Source organism: Plutella xylostella, chromosome 14 (assembly GCF_932276165.1).
Source record: "Plutella xylostella chromosome 14, ilPluXylo3.1, whole genome shotgun sequence".
Lineage (NCBI taxonomy): Eukaryota > Metazoa > Arthropoda > Insecta > Lepidoptera > Plutellidae > Plutella > Plutella xylostella.
Window position 1 is genome coordinate 10,447,959 of NC_063994.1, and position 24,234 is coordinate 10,472,192.

At 36.4% G+C, this 24,234-nt stretch overlaps 1 protein-coding gene and 7 non-coding genes across 22 annotated transcripts in view; 3 read left to right on the forward strand and 5 right to left on the reverse strand.

The window, feature by feature from the left end:
* LOC105381404 (neurobeachin) overlaps positions 1-24,234 on the reverse strand; it is a 462,556-nt gene that overhangs the window by 199,927 nt on the left and 238,395 nt on the right. For all 15 annotated transcript variants that reach the window (XM_048625253.1, XM_048625256.1, XM_048625257.1 and 12 more), the window contains 3 exons: positions 17,652-17,778; positions 3,716-3,816; positions 2,553-2,648 (listed from right to left, as the gene is read on the reverse strand). In XM_048625253.1, the coding sequence (XP_048481210.1) occupies positions 2,553-2,648; positions 3,716-3,816; positions 17,652-17,778 (324 nt within the window). The remainder of the gene's footprint in view (positions 1-2,552; positions 2,649-3,715; positions 3,817-17,651; positions 17,779-24,234) is intronic.
* Positions 399-471, forward strand: Trnaa-agc. The gene has a single exon. It is a non-coding gene; the product is annotated as a tRNA-Ala (tRNA).
* On the forward strand, positions 1,261-1,333 carry Trnaa-agc. The gene has a single exon. It is a non-coding gene; the product is annotated as a tRNA-Ala (tRNA).
* Trnaa-agc lies at positions 2,226-2,298 on the forward strand. The gene has a single exon. It is a non-coding gene; the product is annotated as a tRNA-Ala (tRNA).
* Trnaa-agc lies at positions 8,460-8,532 on the reverse strand. The gene has a single exon. It is a non-coding gene; the product is annotated as a tRNA-Ala (tRNA).
* Positions 8,798-8,870, reverse strand: Trnaa-agc. Its single transcript has one exon. It is a non-coding gene; the product is annotated as a tRNA-Ala (tRNA).
* On the reverse strand, positions 18,064-18,136 carry Trnaa-agc. Its single transcript has one exon. It is a non-coding gene; the product is annotated as a tRNA-Ala (tRNA).
* Positions 23,720-23,792, reverse strand: Trnav-cac. The gene has a single exon. It is a non-coding gene; the product is annotated as a tRNA-Val (tRNA).

The following is a 24,234-nucleotide window of genomic DNA, read 5'->3' on the forward strand; positions in this document are numbered from 1 at the left end:
CTTTCAATTTCAAAGGTTGCAAACGTGTTTGGGAATGCAAGGATAAAAAAGTAAACTATTTCTATATATTATGTTCCATACTGTACTACTTACTGCCATTTTCAATACTCTATCTATCGATAGCTGACAGTTACTACCATACAACTTTGACACGTAGAAAGTAAATGTCAGCAATCGATAGAGTTATTGAAAATGGCTGTGTTAACAATTCAAAAAGCACTGTAGGTACAATAGGTACGAGCATTTAAATAAAAGCCTATTTTGTTTTATTCAGGGTGAATGAATGTATTAATTATATCAACTTTATCGCTCTCTGACATCATAATATGAAAAGTAAAATGTAAAATGTAACCTTGCAAACAATCAACGCGATTATAATTTTTATCATTTTTTTCACCGGGGGCGTAGCTCAGATGGTAGAGCGCTCGCTTAGCATGTGAGAGGTACCGGGATCGATACCCGGCGCCTCCAATCGGTACCCTTTTTGGATAAAGGATAAATTTATTTTCTTTTAATTTTATACTGACTTCGGGGTGCTATAAGTAACTACTTCAACTGAGCTAAATATGCTCGATAAACTGGTAGTTGAGCTGGTGAATTGGTCATATCTATCGGATAATTGGTAACTGCAAGGACCCTATAGCAGACTCCACGAACAAACAACTTGGCTTTGGTAATAGACAACTTAAAGCGAGGTAATAAAAGTTGCAGAAGTCAGCTTGTGCAAAGGTCTAAACTCTAAACATACATTAAAACACATTTAAAATACATCGGCTAGTTTTTTATACCATACTAGCTGTTCCCGCGGGCATCGCTTCGCCTTAAAAAGTTTTCCCGTGGGAATACCGCGATAAAAAGTGTCAGCCAACTCCATACCGAATTTCGTTAAAATCGGTTCAGCCGTTTTGACATGAAGAAGTAAAAAACATACACACATACTCACAAACTTTGGCATTTATAATATTAGTAGGATAGGATTAACTTGTAGACGCTGACTTGTGCTAGATTGCCAGGGTATAGGTACTCTAGGCAGGTATCTGGGGTGGTTGAGGAAGGTTGAGGACAGAGTGTTACGAGGATGCTTGGGAGAGGTCTGTGATAAGGAAGGCTTCTTTGTCGCACGTACAAAATGATAAACGAATCCAACATTACGTCACTGCATAACATTACAGGTCTTGTACCCGGTATATAAGAAAGCTACGTATGTATTTATAACCTTGTAAATTAATAAAGATTGCAGTTTTGTTTGTGTTTACCACCGGGGGCGTAGCTCAGATGGTAGAGCGCTCGCTTAGCATGTGAGAGGTACCGGGATCGATACCCGGCGCCTCCAAACGGTATTTTTTTGCAAACAGTTATAAAAATATTTTTATAAAATGCTCTCATTTCAGTTTTAAAAGTAATGAGGCCCCTATCACTACCCTATCCAGCAACGTAATCTTTTGGGACATTTGTATGAGATTTTAAGTTGGCTTTACGAACTCACATCTGAACTGCAGCTGTCACAGAGATAACCATGGGAGCACTGTACAAAAGATGTGCTGTTTAGCATCATCAAGTTTAGTATGTGATCCTAATCAGACTTTTTTTAAAGATCATAAAAAATGCACGTACGCATGAAAAATTCAGCTCTAACAATAATTGTGTAGTTAGTAGGAATTTGTTGTCGCGCTGACTCATCCGACACATATTTATTATGTAAATTGCAGATATACTTTATTATTAGACGACCGAATGGCGTAGTGGTTAGTGACCCTGACTACTGAGCCGATGGTCCCGGGTTCGATTCCCGGCTGGGGCAGATATTTGTTTAAACACAGATATTTGTTCTCGGGTCTTGGATGTGCCCGTAAAATGGCAATAGGCCCGCCCCCTATTACATTGGGACTAACATAACACTCTGGCGAAAAGTGGGTGCAGCAATGCACCTCTGCCTACCCCGCAAGGGAGTACATTAGTACAAGGCGTGAGTGCGTGTTTTTTTTTTTTTTTTTTTTACTTTATTATTAAGATAAAATAAACTAAAAATAGTAAACATCGACGCGTAACTAGGCAAACATAATACGGTAGGCAGTACGCGTGTGTTTAACTGAAGTGAAAGGCAAACAAGTAATGCTCTCCTTACCGAAACGTCACTCTTGCGCTGGCGCAATGTCAACGCCTCAGGCATATCAAGTAATCTTTCTTTACACATAATATCGTACAATTCATTTAAATGTATCACCGGGGGCGTAGCTCAGATGGTAGAGCGCTCGCTTAGCATGTGAGAGGTACCGGGATCGATACCCGGCGCCTCCAACTGGAATTTTTTGAGGTTTTTTTTTCTGTACAAAGGGACTGAAATATGGGGATTTTTAAATAAATTAATCATATTATACCTCAAAATTGATGAAATATTCAACCGATTGGCGAAGTAATCAGCAGTCGCATCGTAATCGTAACCTACCTATTGCATTTTCAAACAACGTTTGAACCTTAATAACCTGGAACCCTTTCGGAATGGGGCACATGCAACACCAGGCTGACAGAAGCATACAAGAGGTGTTACTTACGGAGCCTTTTCGTCCCGGGAAGCTGAAGAACACATCGGGTCCGTTTCTGTGGGGCATCTGACGCAGCACGTTCAGGAGTTTCGCTGAGTGTCGCGGCTGTAACAGGATAGTAGCTATTAGATGCAAGTCTCGGTTAACAGTAACACTGATGTTATGTTACCCTGGTACCAGTGACCTTTAGGCGAAACTGAATCAATATTAAATTGTAAATAGAGATTAGAAGTTTTGAAATACAAACTGATGGTCAAGAATAAAACCATCACAGGTTCAATAATGATTTGTATATTTACAAGTAAAGTTAATTTTACTTTAAATTCATTGTTAAACATCCCTTTACAGGAAAAGCTGGGAGTTAATACTCAAATTAAATCCTTTATTTATCTGCAGTATTTTTCTTGAAACCTTTCAGTAAATTTAAAAATAATCCTTCCTAAGAAAGCTTCGAGGGTCGAAAGTTTAAGCGCTATCTATACCTATGCCTCGCGTAGTTAAGGACATTTAAAATATATAGTGTATGTAGGTACTTTATAAATTTACACCATATAATAAAAAAAATATTGTACCTATTTTAATTTTGGTTTTTTAAATATATTTTTTCAATGTTCTTGGTGTGAAATAAATATTATCATAGCCAAGGCATTAATGATGCACAGTTTTGCACATAGCCATCTTCATTCAAAACATGGCCTGCTACTAGGATAACATCACACCTTAACACGTTCAGTGTCTAATTAGTACGCTGCCGCCTGTGGCAACCAAACAGCACGCATGAAGATGCAAATTCAGGATTCACAGGCTGTTTAGTGGTACGTGGAGTGGCGCATTAGAGCTCTAGTGCGCGTATGAATCCCTGGTAATTGGCTTGTGGTTGTACGTGGCATTTAGGACGGGATAAATGATTATCTACGAAATAGACAGCATAATATAAGCTGTACTTACCTACCTATAATTTACCTGTTTCATGCTTTCGAAATGGGTAGAAACGTATTATGATTCAAATTTATTGAAAAAACTATTACATACCTATATGTCATTCTGCAGTAACTATGTTAAATCCAAAATAAAATACGTAATGATTTTTGTATAAGAAAGAATTTAGGTAAATCTTGGGAAGTCATAAATGTGCTAACAATAATTATACCCAAGTCCATAACAAAACTTACCCATTTGCCATTGACAGATTTCATGGCACTGAAGAGTTGCTTCAGCTCTTTGACCGTGACACTGTAGCTGGCGAGCACCCCCAGCATCTCTATCAGGAGATCTGAAACAAGGAGGAGAAATGTCATGAGTAAGATTTATAACATAATCGATAATCAAAATAGTGAGGCGGATAAATGATCGCAATGTGACACTTGAAGAAAATAATATATTTTTTAAGCCACAGCCATATTCCATCGTTTGGCAATTCTTATTAATCATACATGTAAGTAATATTGTAAAAGGTAGGTTATGTGAATTAAATGGGGGATACTGCCACTGCCACAAACATAACTGATACTATCGAACAGACAAGAATAGAGCACTGATAGACATAAAAATACGTGGCTTGTTTACTTGAAATGTGGGTCAAATGCTCGTTTTCCAGTGATAAAACACAGCGTATGTTAAAACGAAAAATACCAGGATCGCAAAAATACAGAAGAGGCAAAACTGTATGCTAATGTCCACCGGCCCACCTCAAAAACAACATCCCGAGGCGGCGCGCCGGCCATAAATAAAGTAAGGGGTAATTCGGGTATTTTTCCCGTTTAATTGGCAAAATCACTTAAACGGCAACACTGGCATCATTGCAAAATGGATGCCATCAAAATGGAGGGAATTCCCCGCAGCTGTCGAATATCCGACCACCAGCGTATTGTGGTCCGCAGTGTAATTTAAAGTATTGCAATACTGGGGTCAAGTTCTAATGGATTTTAAACTATTCTCTATTTGTGGTTACGCCCTCCATTGCGATCGAAATTGCGATAAAGCGAATCGATCATAGAAAATTTAAACTTTGCCACAACTGTTCGGTCCAAACCACAATCGTATCTAATTCGATGTGTGGTGATGCTGAGCTACTGGTAATATGAAATGATTAAGTTACCACCTTAACAATCAATGTACAAATAAAAACCACTTTCACCTATTCTTCATACTTCATATTATAAAGAGGCTGGATTATGATGGCGGTAAGTAAGTAATAATGTTAGTTGTATAAGCTGCTGGTGTTCCAGTTTAAATAAATAAATAAATAAATAAACGTGTTCCTTCAAAGAAAGGATCAAAAATCAAAATGCATTACCTACAATCACTAACAATGTCCCTCAAGATAGGCCCATGTCCATTAGATAATTTCCTGGAGTTGAAAGCTCGTGGAAAAGCTAGTATACAATAAGACAAAAGCTGAACTCAGCTCATACTCATATTACAGAAGATCTTGCCCCAATATTGTTAGGGGCAAAGGGATAAACCTAATTGATATCGAACCCAGACCCTCCTTCTAAGAAAGGCTAAGTGAAGCCACTTCAGAGGCGATCCTTTTAAATTATAGCATTAAAAGCAAGCTTCAACAAACAATGACTTTTTATTTTATATCAAATTAATTCTGAAATAAATTACATCCATTAATTTTGAAGAGCGATTATGTTTAATTTCCGCCAAATTCTCAGTTGCAGAAAACGGCAAACATTACCGAACTCACGAGAAAAATAATTTCCAAAGCCAAACCGCAGAGAGAAGAGTTCCTAGGTATCCTACGCCATTACTTACAGTCAGGGTCATTAGCAGAACGACCATTCGCTTCCCGAAATTCGCCGCCGCTTTTTCGCAAGACAAGCGAAATAAGCGCGATTAAGTAAGCATTAAAAGTCCAACGCTCTCCGACTTAGATTTACAATATACGAACAGATGGGGTATCACATACAAAATCAAAGCAAACAAAACTGTTCGCATTTTTTTTACTGTACAACCATTGTAAGTACCTACCAATGAATATAGTCACAAATCTTCGAACCGAACTAACAAATTCGAAATAAGAGCGCAGTGGTGGATGTGGGGTGTTATTTGTCGACACGTTTCTTTTTTACTGACACTCCATCTCATCATCACGACCCATCACTTCCCTACTGCTGGGGCACGAGTCTCCTTCCAATGTAGGAAGGGTATGAGGCCTAGTCCACCACGCTGGCCTAGTGCGGGTTGGTGGACACTCCATCTGTTGTTGTTGCTGTCCTAAGGTACCCCAGTGGTACAGAGGGCCTTTACAAGCGTGCGCCACGCTTGCCTTGTCCTCAGCAACCACTCTGGCCTCCTTCCAGCTCAGGCCTAGCGCTCGCAGCCCGCCGTCCACTGTACGCCAAAAACTCCATCTATTTCGTATTAAAATCCGCTCTCCGAGGTCCAACAATGGCGGCGGCGGTCCGGGTCCGCCCGGTCCGGATTACTCCGGATTATCCGGCGGTCCGGATAACGTCCGGAACAATGTGGTGCCCATTAGTCTCGGGGGTCGGTAATGTGTTTTATATTTTCGACTGCATTCTGCATTTGAATTAGAGTGCGGGGATTTCTTGATACTTTGATGCATTCGCGTGCTTTGTGCATGAAAGCTTTGAGTTTTAGCTAGTTGGATTATCTCAGCGGAGTTCCTATGTAGCGGTAAGTTATAGGTAGATAATGGTAACTGTTGTGACAGCTGCTTTGTTCAGCCGAGTTCGATTTTTCCTGGGACCGATATATGACAAGACTTGATGACTGTGTATCATTTATTTACAAAGGATGTATTCAACGAGAGATAAAAAAGCCCATACCGAATAGTTATCTATGTATTTGGTTTCTATTTGTGTAATTTCATGTCATGGGTATGTACGTTTTCACTATCTTACAATATACATGAGTAGTTATAAAATCCTAGTCATTTATTTATTATTTGTATATCTATATAAATATATTTTGCATAGGTATATAGCATACATACTATATTACGAATAGACACAACAGACTTTGTCTACAAAATAACATTGTTTTACGCACGAAAACAAACGGATCTTCCTTGAAAAAGGCTCTCAGAAAAGAATAACACCGACAGGCCGCGTGTAAAACAACGCTGAAATTCACAACGAACTCGATTGTGTTATTCAGAATATCCGGGCCGACGCAAAAGTTAAATTAAAACAAAATAATACGTCGAAAACAACTCGCTACACGCCTGAACTGTGTGGAGCAGGGGTGTACTCTAGCATATTTATTTATTTATTAATGAAGCATGTAAAACCAACAGCATGGAATTATAGAACTACACACACACACACGCACTCACGCCTTGTACTAATGTACTCCCTTGCGGGGTAGGCAGAGGTGCATTGCTGCACCCACTACTAGAACTAGGAATAGTTAAATTAATAGTAACAAACATGCCAGTTACAGGTTTTTACATATAGAAACCTTATACTTTACTTAAAATTTACGATTAGCATCACAGTGAGCTAACAAATTTATTAATAATGTGGTCCTTAATTGAGTTATGAATAACTTCTTCTTCTTTCGGTGCCATATCCTAAAGGATGTCGGTGATCATCATGCAAAATAATTTTCTATTTTGTGCCATTCTCTTGAGTGTGGCAATGTCCATGTCTTTATGTTTTCAAACCATGATGTTCTTGGCCTTCCTCTTTTCACTTCAATTTTCCCTTCTATAATAATGAATAACTTAACAAACGTTAAAGATCCCTGATATTCAACCGTAGCATAACTTTTGCGTGGTAGCACTGATATTGAAAAAAAACAGCGGGATTAACATTACTACCAATCACCCTAAAAAAATAAAAGGAAATCGGTTCAGCCGATTGGGAGCTACACCACCACAGACAGATACACACACACGTAAAACTTATTTATAACGCCCCTCTTTTTCTGTCGTGGGTTAAAAACTATGGTTCGTAGCGCTGCTGCGCTAAACACGACTCTATCTTCATGCTTCGCTCGTTTTTTGTCAATCTACAGTAACCCTTCAGGGTATATAGGTATCTCGATTTGTTGCCAGCTTACAAGATACAGTGAATTTGTTCAGTTGATCTTTACTTTCATTTACCGATATGTAGATTTTGTTTTCCTGACAAAACGTCTGAGTCTAACGCTAACTTGCAACAGGTAAAATATAGCCATCCTAATCCTAACTAATATTATAAATGCGAAAGTAACTGTGTCTGTCTGTCTGTCTGTTACGCTTTCACGCCAAAACTACTAAACGGATTTTAATGAAATTTGGTATGCATACGGTCTAGACCCTGGGAAAGAACATAGGATACTTTTTATCCCGGAAATCCCACGGGAAAACTTTTTAAGGCGAAGCGAAGCGCGCGGGAACAGCTAGTATTTTATAAAGGGAACCGTGGCTTATGAAGAGTCTTTCTATGCTAGAATTCCCATGAAAATTCCATCAGAAGCCAGTACGAGTATTTGTTAACTAAACAAACAGAGAACAATGGCCTAAATGAACTTATAAAGCCGTTGATTCCAACTGAAGCTGCATTTGTGGCTTCATTTTATTATGCAGACTCGCGCGTGCGAATTATCCTCCCCCATTGTCCTAACAATTTAAATTTTCACGTATTTCCCACCAATAAACAAGACCGTAATTATAATAATTATACATTACCTATTCTGTTTCATAAAATATGCGCCAGCGAAAAGCCAGTGACAAAGATATTATTACAAGGAAAATGCCGCCCTGATAAGATATCTAATGCAATTTCCCTAATTTTATTCCGCCAGGATATACATAAATACACACATTTGGGTCTGAATTATTCAGCGGACCCCGGCTAATGTCACTTTGTAAGTCCGTGGACCAATAGCAATTACATTATCTGGACCTTTCAGGGAAAATGTACCGATAAAACAATTAAAAAGTAAAAATGTACCCGTTGGAGGCGCCGGGTATCGATCCCGGTACCTCTCACATGCTAAGCGAGCGCTCTACCATCTGAGCTACGCCCCCGGTGGTAAATAATACAAAATAAATGATATCAATATTTTTCACAAATAATTATGTCTGCGAGTGAGTAAGTACCAGTTTTGCAAGTGACATTTTGGATATCAATGCCGCAGCGATGCCTTTCACTTTGTTCGAACATCTGGGATTATTTTGTTTCATTTGATTTGTTAAAAACTAAAATAGGCCTGATTATAATCGTATAATAAAATTGTTTTTTTTAAGAATATACCTACCAGTTGCATTAAAAAATATATCCAAAAATACCGTTTGGAGGCGCCGGGTATCGATCCCGGTACCTCTCACATGCTAAGCGAGCGCTCTACCATCTGAGCTACGCCCCCGGTGGCAAAACATACTTAAAAACTACATAATATATGTAAATAAGCGATTAAATAATATGCTACAGTGTATCATATCTCACTCATCATAAAACTGAAGCATAAAAACCTTTTATAACTTTCTAATCAGGCAGGTACTTTATACTCCAATAAATACTATGATAAATAATTATTTTCACACCGTTTCTTACCGATAACTGGAAGGGCAACAAACTAATACTTATGGGTTCCATATTTCCTCTTAAGGTACGGAACCCTAAAAACCCGATTATTCCAGCCCGCTCTTAACGTCTTCCTCATGTATAAAAGTCCGCTTAAACTTTTAATTGGTCCCTTTTAAATCATAATTCAGTCGAAAACACAACATGAAATTTATAAGGTCACTTTACGAGACAGTGACCCATAAATAAATTCGGAGTTGGGCCTCAAGAGTTTTAATTTTCGACCCTGCGTGGCTCGTAGCGAGACTGGGTTTGTCCTAGTTCGTCTCTTACGTCAAACTATTATAATAAAAATATTAGTTCTTTATTATATTGAACTATATAGCTGATCCCGCGCGCTTCGCTTCGCCTTAAAAAGTTTTCCTGTGGGAATTCCGGGATAAAAAGTAGCCAATGTTCTTTCCCAGGGTCTAAACTGTATGTATACCAAATTTCATTCAAATCCGTTCAGTAGTTTTGGCGTGAAAGAGTAACAGACAGACAGACAGACAGACAGACAGACACAGTTACTTTCGCATTTATAATTATTATTATATATATATATTATATATTATTTTGAATTAATATTTTAATTATTAATTTACTAGCTGTAGCTTGCAAGCTCCATTTTGCCTCAAAAAGTTTTCCTGTTGGAATTCTGGAATGAAAATAGCCTACAATAAAGTTAAAAAACGGTGTGAGTTTCCAGTATACTAAATTATAACTAAATTCGTTTAGTAGTTTTTGCGTGAAAGAGTAACAAACATACTGTTCCATTTAATAATATTAATATGAATCTTATATTGACAACAATGTATGATTGTTGAATGATTCCAAAGGCAGCAAAGTAGTTAGCAACAATAGTCAATACAATGTAAATAAATAAATACATTGTGTTATCCAGGCTTCACACCTAAACAAACAATTTTAGCCATTATGTAATTCTGTCTGAAAAATTGTATTGAAAATGAGAAAAACAGGTCCTCAATACTTCGTATATCAACAAGCAAGTATTTCTCGAAAAACGACTGACAAACCGTAGTCAAAGTCCACAGATACACACTCACATGGGAAAATTATAACACAACTTTTTTGATTACATTGGTAAGTAGTAGTAGTAATAGTATTTATTACCAGTTCAAAAAGAAAATGCGACTCAGCGAGTTAGCTTATATTTCTTCGAGTATAGGGTTAACATAAGTTCTCAGGGTTACTAGGCTAGCATAGCGTGAAAAGGCCTATTACTGAACTCGATGCCCAAAATACCCATTTTAGTCACCACCCATTTTATACCTGAGGTTTTAGAAACACAAAAAATTGTCAAGACTCAAAAATGGCGGTTATTTTATTTTCTTTCCTTTTAACACTCACTGGTTTTACGTATTACAGGTTTAAAAGCGAGATGCGAGTCGGGAAGAATCCTGGGCCTCATTTGAATGTGGACCGGCGGCGCTATGTAAATGCGGGCTGCTCCTGAAAACAGCCGCCGGGACCCCAACCGTGAAACGAACGAATAATTAACGTTTTATCATCATGCGTTCACGGCTCCTAGTACATTCTCGATCGTAGTTTCGCTAAGTAACTTGAACCGGCTGGACTAGAGTCGGAATATACGACCATAAATAGGTTAGTATTTAAGTTATGTCATTTTATTCCATGTGTGTGTACAAATAAAGAATATTCTATATATCTATTTTATAGCAGTTGCAAAACTAAGGGCTGATTTTTCAATAGTCAGATAAAAGTTATCTGAGGAATAATTCTGATGCTGTCGCGACTGAATGTTGGTATTTAGACAGTGACAGCTACAATTTTATTCCTCAGATAACACTTATCTGACTATTGAAAAATCAGCCCTAATACTAATGATGCTGATACTGCTAGGTTAGTAGACGTTTTGTGCGGATTCAAGAAGATATTTCCTCATAAGAAGATTTGTGAAACAGATGCATTAGAAAGGATTTACGTATGTCACTTTCGTGATGATTTATTTCTGTTAGAAATTAGGTTTGGGCGGTTCACTATTCACTCCGCCCATTTTGTACCTGGCCTCAAAGAGTTTTTGTGGGACACCCGCTTTTTTCACCAAACTATAGAAACATCTCTCAAGATCCTATGGTACCCTAGTAGTAATGTTGACATAATCCTTAATTAATGTAATCAAAACCACTTACTTAAATAAACCACAATATAAGGCAATTTAAGTAATTGGCACGATTCACGTGTTTTCGGACTAATTTGGAGGATCCCATGCTGGGAAGGGTTGAACTTATTTCTCAAGAGTACCAGGGGAGAATGAGATTGAAGGACATTTATTGTGAAGAATTTAGCAGTGACGTCTTTAGTAACACGGAACCGTTATTTTTAGTCTCTACCCGATGTTGAGAAGATCCCGCTTCAAACCCAGATTTAAATGGGCCATTTTGCATTTCTTTTAAAAATATACCTACTAAAGAAATCTTATTACTAGTTATTACTTTAGAATCTTTAGATTATCATTATCACTTGTAAATATCTATTGATCTCAATCTCATGGATGGATGGATTTGAAAGTAACAAATAGAATTTCAAAGTTTTGGTCACAATCTTACAATAGCTCCTGAAAATAGTAAAAAGTACCTATTAATGTCAACAAAGTTTTAGTAAAACGAACAGTATTTTTATTATACATTGAAAGTTAAATTGCTTTGTCAAAGTATACGTAAGTAATTTTTTTAAGGATAGGGTTAAGATAAGTTCTCAGCTCAGGGTAACTAGGCTAACATAGGTTGAAAACGCCCATACTTTGAATTCAATGCCCAAAATACCCATTTCAGTCTCCGCCCATAATATAAATGAGTATTTATGAACAAAAAAAAATATGTCAAGACTCAAAAATGGCGGATAATTTATTTGGCTTTCCTCTCACTTAAACACCCTGGTATTATTAAAGTTTTAGAATCACTTCCTAATATGTTTTGGTATCCTAGTAATTTTGTTTATATAACCTACTTAATTAATGTCAAATTAACCTTAAATTATTTCTTTAATATAGGTATTTTTATTGTACATATTAATGTCAACAATACTCAATACTCGGTTAACTTAATTTCTCCTAAAGCCTTAAAAACGACTGTAAGTGAAAACTTAAATATTCTCTTAACTACTAGAACGCCATAAAATATATCGTTTCATAAGTTATATATGTTTCTCTCTCTCTCTTCCACTATAACTATTTTGAATAATTTTTTTCAATCAAAAAGTTGAGTGTCACCTCAATGTCATCAAATATGTTTTTCGAACAATGAGATTCTTGGCTTTATCCTTCTTACCACTAATTTTTCTCTACTTCTACCCAAGACATCCTGAGAAACCAGTTTAAATCTTTTGGTGTGTAACATACGCTCTCAGGGTTACTAGGCTAACATAGGGTGGAAAGGCGCATTACTATAATCAATGCCCAAAATACCCATTTCAGTCTCCACCCATTTTATACCTGAGTATTTATAAAAAAAAAATATTTCAAGACTTAAAAATGGCGGATACTTTAAGGCCTTGCTTGCCTCTCATTCACACTCACTGGTTTTTTTTAGGCTTTCATAGGTTTTTTTAAGTTTTTAGAATTACTCTTAATATTATTTGGTATCCTAGTAATTTTGTTTACGTAACCTATTTAATTAATATCAACAATAATCAAACAGAAGTTATGCGGTAAACTTAATCTCTCATGAAAAAATTACAAAGAATTAAATCATATTACGTCTTAAAAGTGAACTTTAATATTCTCAAAACTACTAGAACAAACATATAAGTTATATAAGTTAACTCTAAGACCAACTTGTAGGCCAGATTGAAATGATTTTCTCAGGGTTACTAGGATAGAATAAAATTTCAGGTAGTGTAAGTAAAATTAAATAAACACAAGAGCATGTTTTATTTACATTCGGCTCCGTTAATGTTTGAATGAAAGAAGTAGGTATCAGGATTAGGATTTTTAATGAAATAGTTTTTTCGAATAATCATGTTTATGGATTCATCATACCACTTCTTTTTATCTTATTTTACCCTAGTCACCATGAGAAAACACTTTAGGTGTGTTCACGCTCAACGATCCATGTTTGGATAAATTTTTGATCACACTAGAACTAGAAAGGGAACTGATTCCTCAGAACAGCTCCTGTAAATTTATGTAACCTTGTTGACATTACATCATAATGATCTCATCAACACCGGATCTAACATAATGGTAAACTTTTTTATCGTAATCGTTACTTTTTAAATTAGCTAAATATTTAAATTGCGATTCTTATAATATACAAGATGTAGTGAAAGGGACAGGGTAAAGGGTAAAATCGATTTCTCAGAGTGACTAGGGTAGAATAGGATGGAAAGAAGTGGTAAGAAGATATTTTCTTACATTTCGAGGCAATTACGGAGTTTTTTTTATATTTTTTTGCACAATGCACCTAAGGATATAAAAATCTTATTATTCTCAGAACTACCAGCACACCATAAAACGAAACGGTATATGAGAAAACTACAGAGGGACCCCCTACTGGCAAGGGTTGAACTTATTTCTCAGGGCTACTAGGGTACTATGGGTTGTAAAGACGTGTTACGAAAGGCAAGCCAGTAGAGTTTTTGAAGGGGATGTATTTTTTGTTCCTTTCTACCTCTTGGAGAGTGTTTATCTTGAAACTAATGGAAGGTTGCTTGATCTTTGCAATCTCACGCCATTCATCTCGCGGCGATATAATCGGAACGGCCATTACAGCTTTTCATTTTTCATAAATAGATTTCTTTTGAAAATATATTGGCAATTTACGATTGCAATGGTGACAAGTTCTAAGTTGTGGACAACCTGAATGGTTCGGCCTTTACTTGAGTAGATTTTAATGCACATTTTACAGGAAAGATTAAAAAACCTTTTAGCTAAAATACTGGTGCAACAAATAAAATAAACGTGGATATACTATGCATAAAAATATAATGTTTGCATAGGTAACCTGCCGACGTGCCGAGGCGGAAAAAACAAGACAAAAGAAAAACATCGCTCGCTCATTTCACAGGCACACTGACCCCGTTACAGGTTTCAAAGGCGTAGTGAAAAATAAAGGCCTGCGAAATCAAAGGCGAAAAAGGTACTAAGGAAGCAGAAAAGTACAATAGGTTTGTCACAGTAGCGTAGCGTGACTCGCCCACCCCCTTACCTTAGTTACCTGTTCTGAATGTGTATCAGGAGTCCGCCCTACATTCCGGAAAGAGATAAAAAATTTGGAAGGATAAAGAAAATTGGCGGTGCCAAGTCTACAAGTCTACATTACGAAATTCGTTTCTGTTTCCTTGTTTGTATTAACTAAACTCATTTATTTTTTGCGTTTCCTTCCTTACCCTTCTATTTTTAAAACATTCATGGGAGTTGTTTGTGGGGCATTTTATTTTTAATGGGCTAATAAATAACATAATTGAAGCTATTCAGTGAAAATAAAAATATGTTTCTACCGTTATTAAAATTTGTGTTTTCAAAATCACCCTCATTGTTTATAATACGAAAACGAAGGGATTTTTCGTCATTATCAACGATCCTACACTTTAACTTAATTGCTTTTAAACATAAGATGCTTGAGGACCGAGGTTCTTGAGAATGAAGCGGAAGCCACTAGCGTTGAGAGGCCTATCGACAACGCGTGTTTTGAAACTATACAAGGCCAGAACGCAGAGGTTGGGACTGCTCGCGTATATTTTCAAATTAAAATGGTGCAATTATTTACTTGAAAGTATACAAGGCCATTACGCACTAATCGCGTATATTTTCAAGTAAGTTGGGCCAAAATTATGGCTTGAAAATATACTGTAGCAGTTACCACTGCGTACTAATCGTGTATATTTTCAAGTGCCAAGCGGCAATGCGAGCACTTGAAACTATACATGATTAGTTACCAGGTAGCCCTTTGGAATTGTTGCTCTCTCTTTCTTTCATGTGAGATAGTAATTAGTCTACTGCTTTCTAAACATTGCATCATTATTCCGCACTTGGCATTGTTTTCTTGACGCGTTTTTTGTTTACATCGTACAGTTAAAAAGTAAATTGATTTAAATTAAACTGTAGAACTGTTGTAAATATTAAAAGAGAAGAGGGTGTAGAACAATTCATAAAAGACAATTACGGTGAATTCAAAACTTGATAAAAATAGGTTTGTAATAGGGTAATACCTACTACAATCACGAGCAATAAATAAGTCCAAGTAGCAAAAAGTCAACACCAAATTACCCCAATTTTTTAAAACATTTAATTTAGAATTTGATCAAAATGTACGTTTTTAGTTGGTTATAATAATATTTTGATGCGCTGTTAAATGTATTTTAATATTGCCGACGAGCTATTGTCACTGGAACTTTTTCATTGCTCGTGAGTGTATTACTATTAATTCATATAAATAATAAGATATAAGTAAGTAACTTGCAAGTATGATTGCTATAAATATCAATTTATCAATCAAATTAGAGCTTGTTCATCTTTATTTATTAACATTCTATAAGTATGACAGGCAGATAAAGTAAATTGTAGTCATGTACATTTACCGAAATAGTTAAGCAAATCAGAATCAGCATGTAGGTACAAATTATATGCGACAAGTACGCGAATAAAGCAATGTGCGTAATAGCAATGTATATTTTCAAGAACGATTCAGTAATTCCCAACTTGAAAGTATACGCGATTAGTACGCACAAATCGTGTATATTTTCAAGTCAAATAATATTTTTTTTCACTTGAAACTATACCTACAGTGCTAGTACACTATGGGTGCGTTCTGGCCTTGTATAGTTTCAAAACACGCTGAAATACTTAGGCAAAAAAGAAAAGTAATATCAAATTGTTCATAATATGATAAAGCATTCTTTAATGTCTCTCTATGGATAAAGTACAAGTACCTAGTCGTCGAAATCGCATCGCGCCTCCGACTCATGAAAGGGTTTAAGAATTTTCTCAGCCACACCAGGGCTGTATAGGGTTCTAAGAGTATCAAACAATTCTATCTATATATTAAAAAACAGTCAGCTGTTGTGCAACACATGTTTGAAGAAAAAACCTCCAGCTGTTTTCTGTCAGCTGTTGTAAGGTAATGAAAGTTGATAAATTCTCACTGTGACTAGGGATTTATAAATATAAAAGAGTTCATACAAAATGTATTGGAATTACATAAATCTTTATATTTAGACATAAAGTAACAAATATTAAGATAGAGCGATATATCCATGAGGATAAGATTTAAATACGTTATTTAGGTGGATATATCGGGAGTGACTTAGTAATAAATAATCAAAATCATATAATGTGCTCGTTTGCACATTATACTTTAACATGTAGATAGGTAGGTATTTAGAAATACTAATTCAAAGAATAACCATGTTATTAGGCGATCTACGAGTAAAACAAAACGTATTAAGTTAAGACTTTATTTAAAAATTCAACTAGATAGTACTAATACGTAACAACATGAGTATTACAAAGTCATCCTGACAATTGAAAACTAAAGATGCTTCTTAATATTATGTTTCTCTGGTAAAATGTTACGCTTCATTGATTTTGGGATGTTATCTGTACAAAAAATATTTGAATATGTCAACGAACGAATACCTCATGTCTTCTATGATATCTTGTTATGTTTGTTGACTATGTTATTAGTTGTTTGTGATGCCTCATTTGGTCGTAATTGTGCTAATATGAAATATCGATCAAGGATAAAAAACAACAGGTTAAAATTATGCAAAGCTTGCGGATATTATATCAACTACAGTACAAGGACACTATAAGCTATAGAAAGTTAACTCACTAAAAACGAGCAAAAAGACGAGCTTCAAATGGGTGGAGCTTGGTCCTTCTTCTTATGAATAAAAAAACATGAGCAGGTAAACCAAAGTCGTCCTAAATTTACAAAACTAGAGATGCCTCTTAAATGTTATGTTTGTCTGGTAAAATGTTACGCTTCATTGATTTTGGGATAATAGGTAATTGACCAAAAAAAAAACTATGCGAGTGTGTTAACATTATAAGCTCCTGCCATCTCTAATATCTTGTTATGTTTGTTGACTATGATATTAGTTGTTGTGTTGTTAGTAATCGGTGGTGACGTTTCGTCAACGGATGTCTGGTATGAAATATCGATCAGAGGATGATAGCCTTAAAAACCCCAAGGGTTAATTATGCAAAGCTTGCGGATATTATATCGACCAGACTACAAGGGCACTATAAACTTTAGGAGGTTAACTTTAAAAACCACGAGCAAAAAAAGAGCTTAAAATGGGTGGGATTTGGCCCTACTTGCCTCAACAAAAAACGTAACAAAGGATTTCTTCACACATTTGCAACGCCCATCCACTTTTTTGTACAAACATAATTAACTTCAGTAAGAGAGGGGAGGGAAAGAGTTAGAAAGAATCTTGATCTTGACATCTTCGTGGCCACAGGATAATTTATGATTTTGTAAAATTCACTATTCACAACGCAACTAAAAATCCAACCGCAATGAGTCAAAAAGACAAAGGATCCCATGACTCCTTTACTCCGCAAGTACCAGGCGCGCATAAAGCACAAGGAGCTCACCTGCCACGACAGTCTCCGCCTTGGGTAGTCTCTGCAGGACATGTTGGATGAGCCCCACGTCGGTGCACGCCTGCAGGTTGCGCACACTCTTGCGCAGGATCGCTATGAACACCGACCATATCTCCGCCTGCAACAAAAAATATATTTTAAGTTTTTGATTGAAGAATGACAGATTTCTTAAAGGTATTTGTAGGTAGATATACGCTTGGACCTCAGTAAAACTTGTCAAATAATACAATCATCACTAATGAGTTGGCTGAGAATTATCATTATGTGTAACCTTAAAAAATTGCAGATTGAAGATTTTTTATTGTAACTTTATGTAAGTAGGTAAGAATAAAGCCATATAAGGAAGCCCTGGTTTCAGTTTTCAATCCGTGGTATAAAATTCAGAATCCAAAAAGATTCGAATTGGAGGCGCCGGGTATCGATCCCGGTACCTCTCACATGCTAAGCGAGCGCTCTACCATCTGAGCTACGCCCCCGGTGATACATTGACCAAATATCTAGATCAATTTAAGCCATTCATTACACAATATACTTACAAGAAGTCATAAAGTGAATGTTGATTACCAGCACACGCTTATCGATTAAACTTGATTTTAGTTCCAGTTTCTGTCTCTAGATGGCGTTGTTCAGGGTTTAGAGCGCGAGTCGCGATTAAAGGAAATTAATTTCAAAGGGATTTAACTGTGAGCAAGCGTAGTCTGACGTAGATTAAACGTAAAGGGATCATCTCCTTACATGTCACCCTTGAGGGAAGGCTGGAGAGATCACTAATTGGAACAAATACCGAGTCTTGTGTACGGAAGGATTTAGAATTTGTCGAGGAAGAATTTAGGTGGCGCCGAGACGGCTTTATTCTACTGATCAGGCAGTGAAGAATGGGACATGAATTGGCTCAATTACTTCATAATATTATCAATGCTGTTAAGGTTTTATAAAATAATATTTAAATAATTTAAGTATCGATAAATGTTAGTACCTATGTTTAACTAGCCAACCAACAGGAGGTACAGAAAAACTAGTAAAAATACTTAGGTCTACGAGTTTGGGAATATTTAGTTTACACAGAACTCAATTGTACCTAAGGTAGCCAAGGTATTCGCCGAAATTCCTTACCCCCAAGCACGGTTCGTGAATTCCCGCCACTCTCTAAGTACGCATAAAGGTAAGCTGAGTTAGTGGGAGTACCCTTATTACTACAGACAAAACAATTAAGTAGGTTAGTTAGTTTCGAGATCAAAGAAGGGTTGTAGTGTAATTATGGGGATAGGTATCTGCGGTTCTGACAAGTTATAAAACATGTTTCAAGCTGAGTTGGAGTTGCAAACGTTGGAATTGAAGATGATTATGATTCAGTTAGTGTGTGTAGGTGTGTCTGTTTCAGTGTACCAAAACTTGATTCCATATATTTACGTTTTTAGTGATGTAAAAATATATCATGTAAATAAGTAGTTGTACTCCATATAGGTAGGAATACGTAACTGTTGATTATTTAAATTAAAATGTCTAGTGTTCCTATAGTTATACACATGCTTAGATAAAATTTAGATGAATTATGTAGGAAACCCGTGGAAAATAGCCACGTGATAAGACGAAAATGTAAAGTTAGAAAACTGCCCCGACGATACTCGGCAACGTAAGTAAAGTACCAGGGCACCAGCACAATGAAGGCGTTGAAATTGCGAGCGCCCGTTTTAATCAGGAACAAGGCTGCGTTCACGGCGAGAAATGAAACGCTTCAAAGCGACGGACGTGGCCGCTTCTTTATAATTAAGTTTTGTTTCGTACAATTCTGATGCCGTCTTATTATTTATTCAAAATGCGATTTTTTTGTTGGCTGCTAATTGCATTAAATTCAGTTGTTGTATTTTGAATGCTCATTTGGAAACTACATGCGATCGTGCCAATACACAATGTAAAACGTATATATACTTACTTAACAACAACTAACAAACCTTCTCTCTTTTCAGCCTATCGCACTACCAACCACTTTCTCGACATCACCAAAGGTTAACTGGTAGAAAATGCTACTAGCATTAAGTTCGCCTTTGTACAATGTTTTTTTATGTGCAATAAAGAATTTATAATAATAAGAATAAAACCTTTTGTAAGTTCTATGAATACAGGGGTAGGCACATGTGTGAACATAACACAAACATTGCCTATCCTATACATTGGTCCACGTCGTGAAAAACTATCCAAACTTAGGGACTATGGAAAAATAATCCGACTTAAAAATAATCGGATATGCGCTAAGATTCTATTCAAATCGACGAATCGTTCGTCGATTTAGAGAGTAACCCCTTTCATTCAACAGAGATTTACACCCACAACGAAAACTTATAATAGATACCTACACACAGGTAACAAAGCCTGTCTCTCCAACACAAGTAAACAAAAACAAATATAATATAATACGTTGCACGTTGCATATTCCAAAGGATATTTTACACAAACATTACGTGGGAATGCTTTGATATTTATATCTTTCGCGTATTTTCCGTTATATTGCTTTAAAATAACGTGGCCTTTGTGCAAACTCTGCATAGCTTTGTGAAAGGAAAAATGCAAAAAAAAATATTTCCAAGTTGCGGAAATAAAGGATAAATACGCTTTGAGAGTGCACTGTTCAGGGCGGTGATGCTGGTGACTCCGCAGAGGAGTTATGTCACGGACATCTATTATATATAGATAGATAGAATAGATAGAATATTCTTTATTTGTACACACACACATAAAAGAAACTTACATAACTTAAATACTATAAACTTACATAACTTATATACTATATTCTCCAGACCGTGTTCGGTCAGTGTGACTGCGAGCTTCTCTCGTGTGCTCTCTGGTGGCTGTTATAGCCTAACTTATTGACGAAAGTGCGACCGCATCTATATATAAAAGTCGCACATAAAGTCACAATGTACCCAAATAGTGTAGCTGATTCTGATATTTTTTCTTATAGTCCTGTTTTTTATAGAAAAACTTACAGCTAAAATACTGTATGTGTACCAACCTACTTAATTATTAATAATGAAAATACTTTAAAGCATTGTAAAAAAATAAAAAGGAAAATTAATGTTCAATAAATATACTGTAGAGACTTTATGCTTACAATGTTTTCTTTTCATGTGACATCGATGTCGTGTACGACAGAATAGCCACCCTGTAGATAAACAATGCAAACGTAATTATGTAAATAGGGCATTGTTTCGCTCCGAAACATTTCTCTTTTCAACATTGTAACAAAATATTTTACAACAATAACACGTACTGATGTGGGCGCACAGACTGCGAAGCTGAAGTGGGCCTGGGCAGGCCACGTCTGTCGCATGCACCCGGACCGGTGGGCCAGAATTGTCACCGAGTGGGTGCCCAGAGATGGCGGGACGACCTCGACAGGTTTTTGCCTCAATGGACGAAAGAAGCACAGGATCGGGAACGGTGGTCATTATCTAAGGAGGCCTTTGCCCAGCAGTGGGACACGATGCAGGCTACATAATAAACATAATAATAACACGTAATGTATGCAAAATGCCACAAAAATTATGTTTCATTTCAGCCATCAAACGAAACATCCGTACTTCTGTACACTTTCATTATTGCAATTAAATTAAATAGGCAACTCATGAAATACGATATCACTTAAATAATATAAAGATATTATCATCTGTGAAAAACAATTTTAACATTAACTTAAAATTTATCAAAATGGCTACGTAACCGCTAAATAGTAGCAGGAGCTACATAGAATATTCTATCCCATCCTTTTTTCTAGAATCCTATGCTATCCTGGTTTGTCATCTAGTACAGGGGCCTTTGCAACTTGTACGATTGATATTTAATTGAACAATAAACAATTTTGAATTTTGAATTTTTTGAATAATGTTCTAAAATAACCTTTTCTATTCTATCCTTAATATCGTTACTTATATCTACATTATCCAACTTTTCACTCACTTAAAGCTTCAGCAGTAACTTTGCACATTAAACACACCATCTAGTTTATGTACGGCAGTTTCCGAAAGTGCCGGGTTTCATACAAAGTCACAAAATTACGTACAAAATATATTTTAAAAAGGTATTATAAAATATGGTGAGATTTTGACTTCAGTGAATTATTTTTCCCAAGATTCAATACAATATACTTACCTGAAAGAAAGCTTCGTAGTTTCTGAAGAAAAAAAAACTTACTGTCGAATATAACTTGGTTTTTTTCAACTTTAGTCAGACTATCATTCAAATAAATCTATTTTTGTTCAACTAAAACAATGGCCGCTAACTTTATTGGTGGTTATTAATTCATGCTTGTTTTTATGACGTCACAACTCATTCTAAATTTAAACTCGTGCGACAGGACCGTTGTGAAAGTTTTAACGAATTTTCGAACCGCTTTCGTCTACAGCTACACCTACGTTTTACGTGTCATATTTCATGAGATCCTAGTAGGTATTTGGAGGCCTACCGCGTATTAACGTTTATCAGACAACATCTTTACATAATTGAGGTAAGTCCTATTTTATGTCAATTTATTTCATTAGAATGTAATTATGTAAAACGGATATTAGTTTGGAAACGACTATCAAGCGTCAGCTTTGAAAAGATCAGAAATTTTCCTAAATTTCAGCTTTGCACTATTGGTTCCCAATTTTCAAAACGATGCCCTAACTTTTTTTCTCGAGATGACGTTGGATTTGTCACCGGGTCGAAATGTTTAGCTATTTAGATTATGTGCCTGGTGTTATTATAAAGTAGGTACAGTGTACAGTTGATAGTTGATACGTTACTCGGTAGGCTTTCCTGCAACCCGTAGGCAACTAATTTATCTCCTTTAAAAAAGGAAAGCCTCGTACACACAACCAGGGCTGTCAAGTGCGGATCCTTTGCTTGAGGAAAATAAAGAAAAAAAAAATGTAATAAGATGACGTAGCACTTATCTGTCACACGGGTCGTCCATCACAGGCAGGCGACAAGGGATGAAGATGTGACTACACCGTTTTCTCTCGCCCTATGTTCTTATTTATAAAATGTTTTGTGCAAATGGCAAATATGCAGTAGAAAATGCATTTTTTTTGTTAAAATGCCGAAATCAGTAGGTTTCTGAACATTTTAAATCTATGTGCATTGTTTAAATTCCAGTTTGAAACAATTCCTATCCCGAAATTCCCGAAAGTTACATCGTACAATTTCCGCGTCGACGCCTACGCGCCGTCACGCGCGACCGCCCGGGATTCCTGTGCGCCTAGTATTTACCTGGCTCGCTTGATATATCACTTAATTAGCCCGGCGCGTGTTGACTGCCCGTACACTCCTACTTCCCTGGTAAATTAAGCACAGCCTTCGTGACAAAGCAGGTGAATTTTTACGTGTGGAAAATGCAAAAACGAAACCTTTGTTCGAGCGATTTTCCCGCAGAACAAATTTTTCCTGCACCAAAAGAAATTGACATAAATAAGCAAGATAAAGACATACACACACACACACACCACATTATTAAGTCCTGCAAAACGATGAAAATGCATTAGGTAGGATATCAGATTCAAAATTGAAACCAGGAATTCAGTCTGTCCGTCCGCTTGTAATATTAATTCAAACGAGTACCTACTAGGGGCGCATGAGCGCGACAGCACACGAGCATAACTTTAAACATTTCAGGAGTTAGTTATTCCGTTGCGAAGTGCATTCATACGAAATGAAGGCACAAAATATGAAAATGGCCGCTTTGTTTATTAAGTTTGTTGCCCTTTGAGAATGCCGGATACGTGTTCAGATTGTTTTGTGCACATTGCATGAGCCAGGTAGAGTGACCTGACAATGGCGGGGTTTTTTAATGGAAAAAGGTTTAAAGTAGAACGATTTCATATTGTAAATTGTAATGTCTCTTATAATTACTATACGCTGGAATCAGCACCTACCAAATTAAGGCATTTTCTAGTGAAAGAGTACCTAACATAATAATAATAAACCATGTATTTCGTTTTTATAACACATAATATAGTTATTAATAAAAATGACTGCTTTATTTATACCTTACAAATAAAAAATATAAAAATAAAAAATTATCCTGTTTCCGCCCGGGATCGAACCGGGGGCCTTGTGCGTGTGAAGCACACGTGATAACCACTACACTACGGAAACACGAAATCAACTTACAAAATTAGTAATCACTTGAAAGTGATAGTGTCTTATTATGATTATGTAGCGTTATACAAGTCCCAACATACATCATTATCTCTACATACATACGTTTATGTTAATGTTTATATTATGAAGTGGGTAGGTCAGTTGTCATAATAAATAATACCATAAAATAAGGGGACGAGTTAACCCTTTAGTTGAATCCATACAGGGACCAGGATCACAGAAGTTTACTGGAGCTCAAAAGGGTATCCCTGTTTAAAAATGACAATTCACACGAGTTCTCCTCGCAATTATGTAAAAAAAAACTACGGCGTCCTGCGTCCCAGACACAAACTACGCTTCAAAAACCCCAAAGGGTTAAACTTGATCTACTTAGCTACCAGGACTGCATAAGTCTGTAAGATGCACAAAGGTTCGAGTCATTATTCCTTAAAAAATA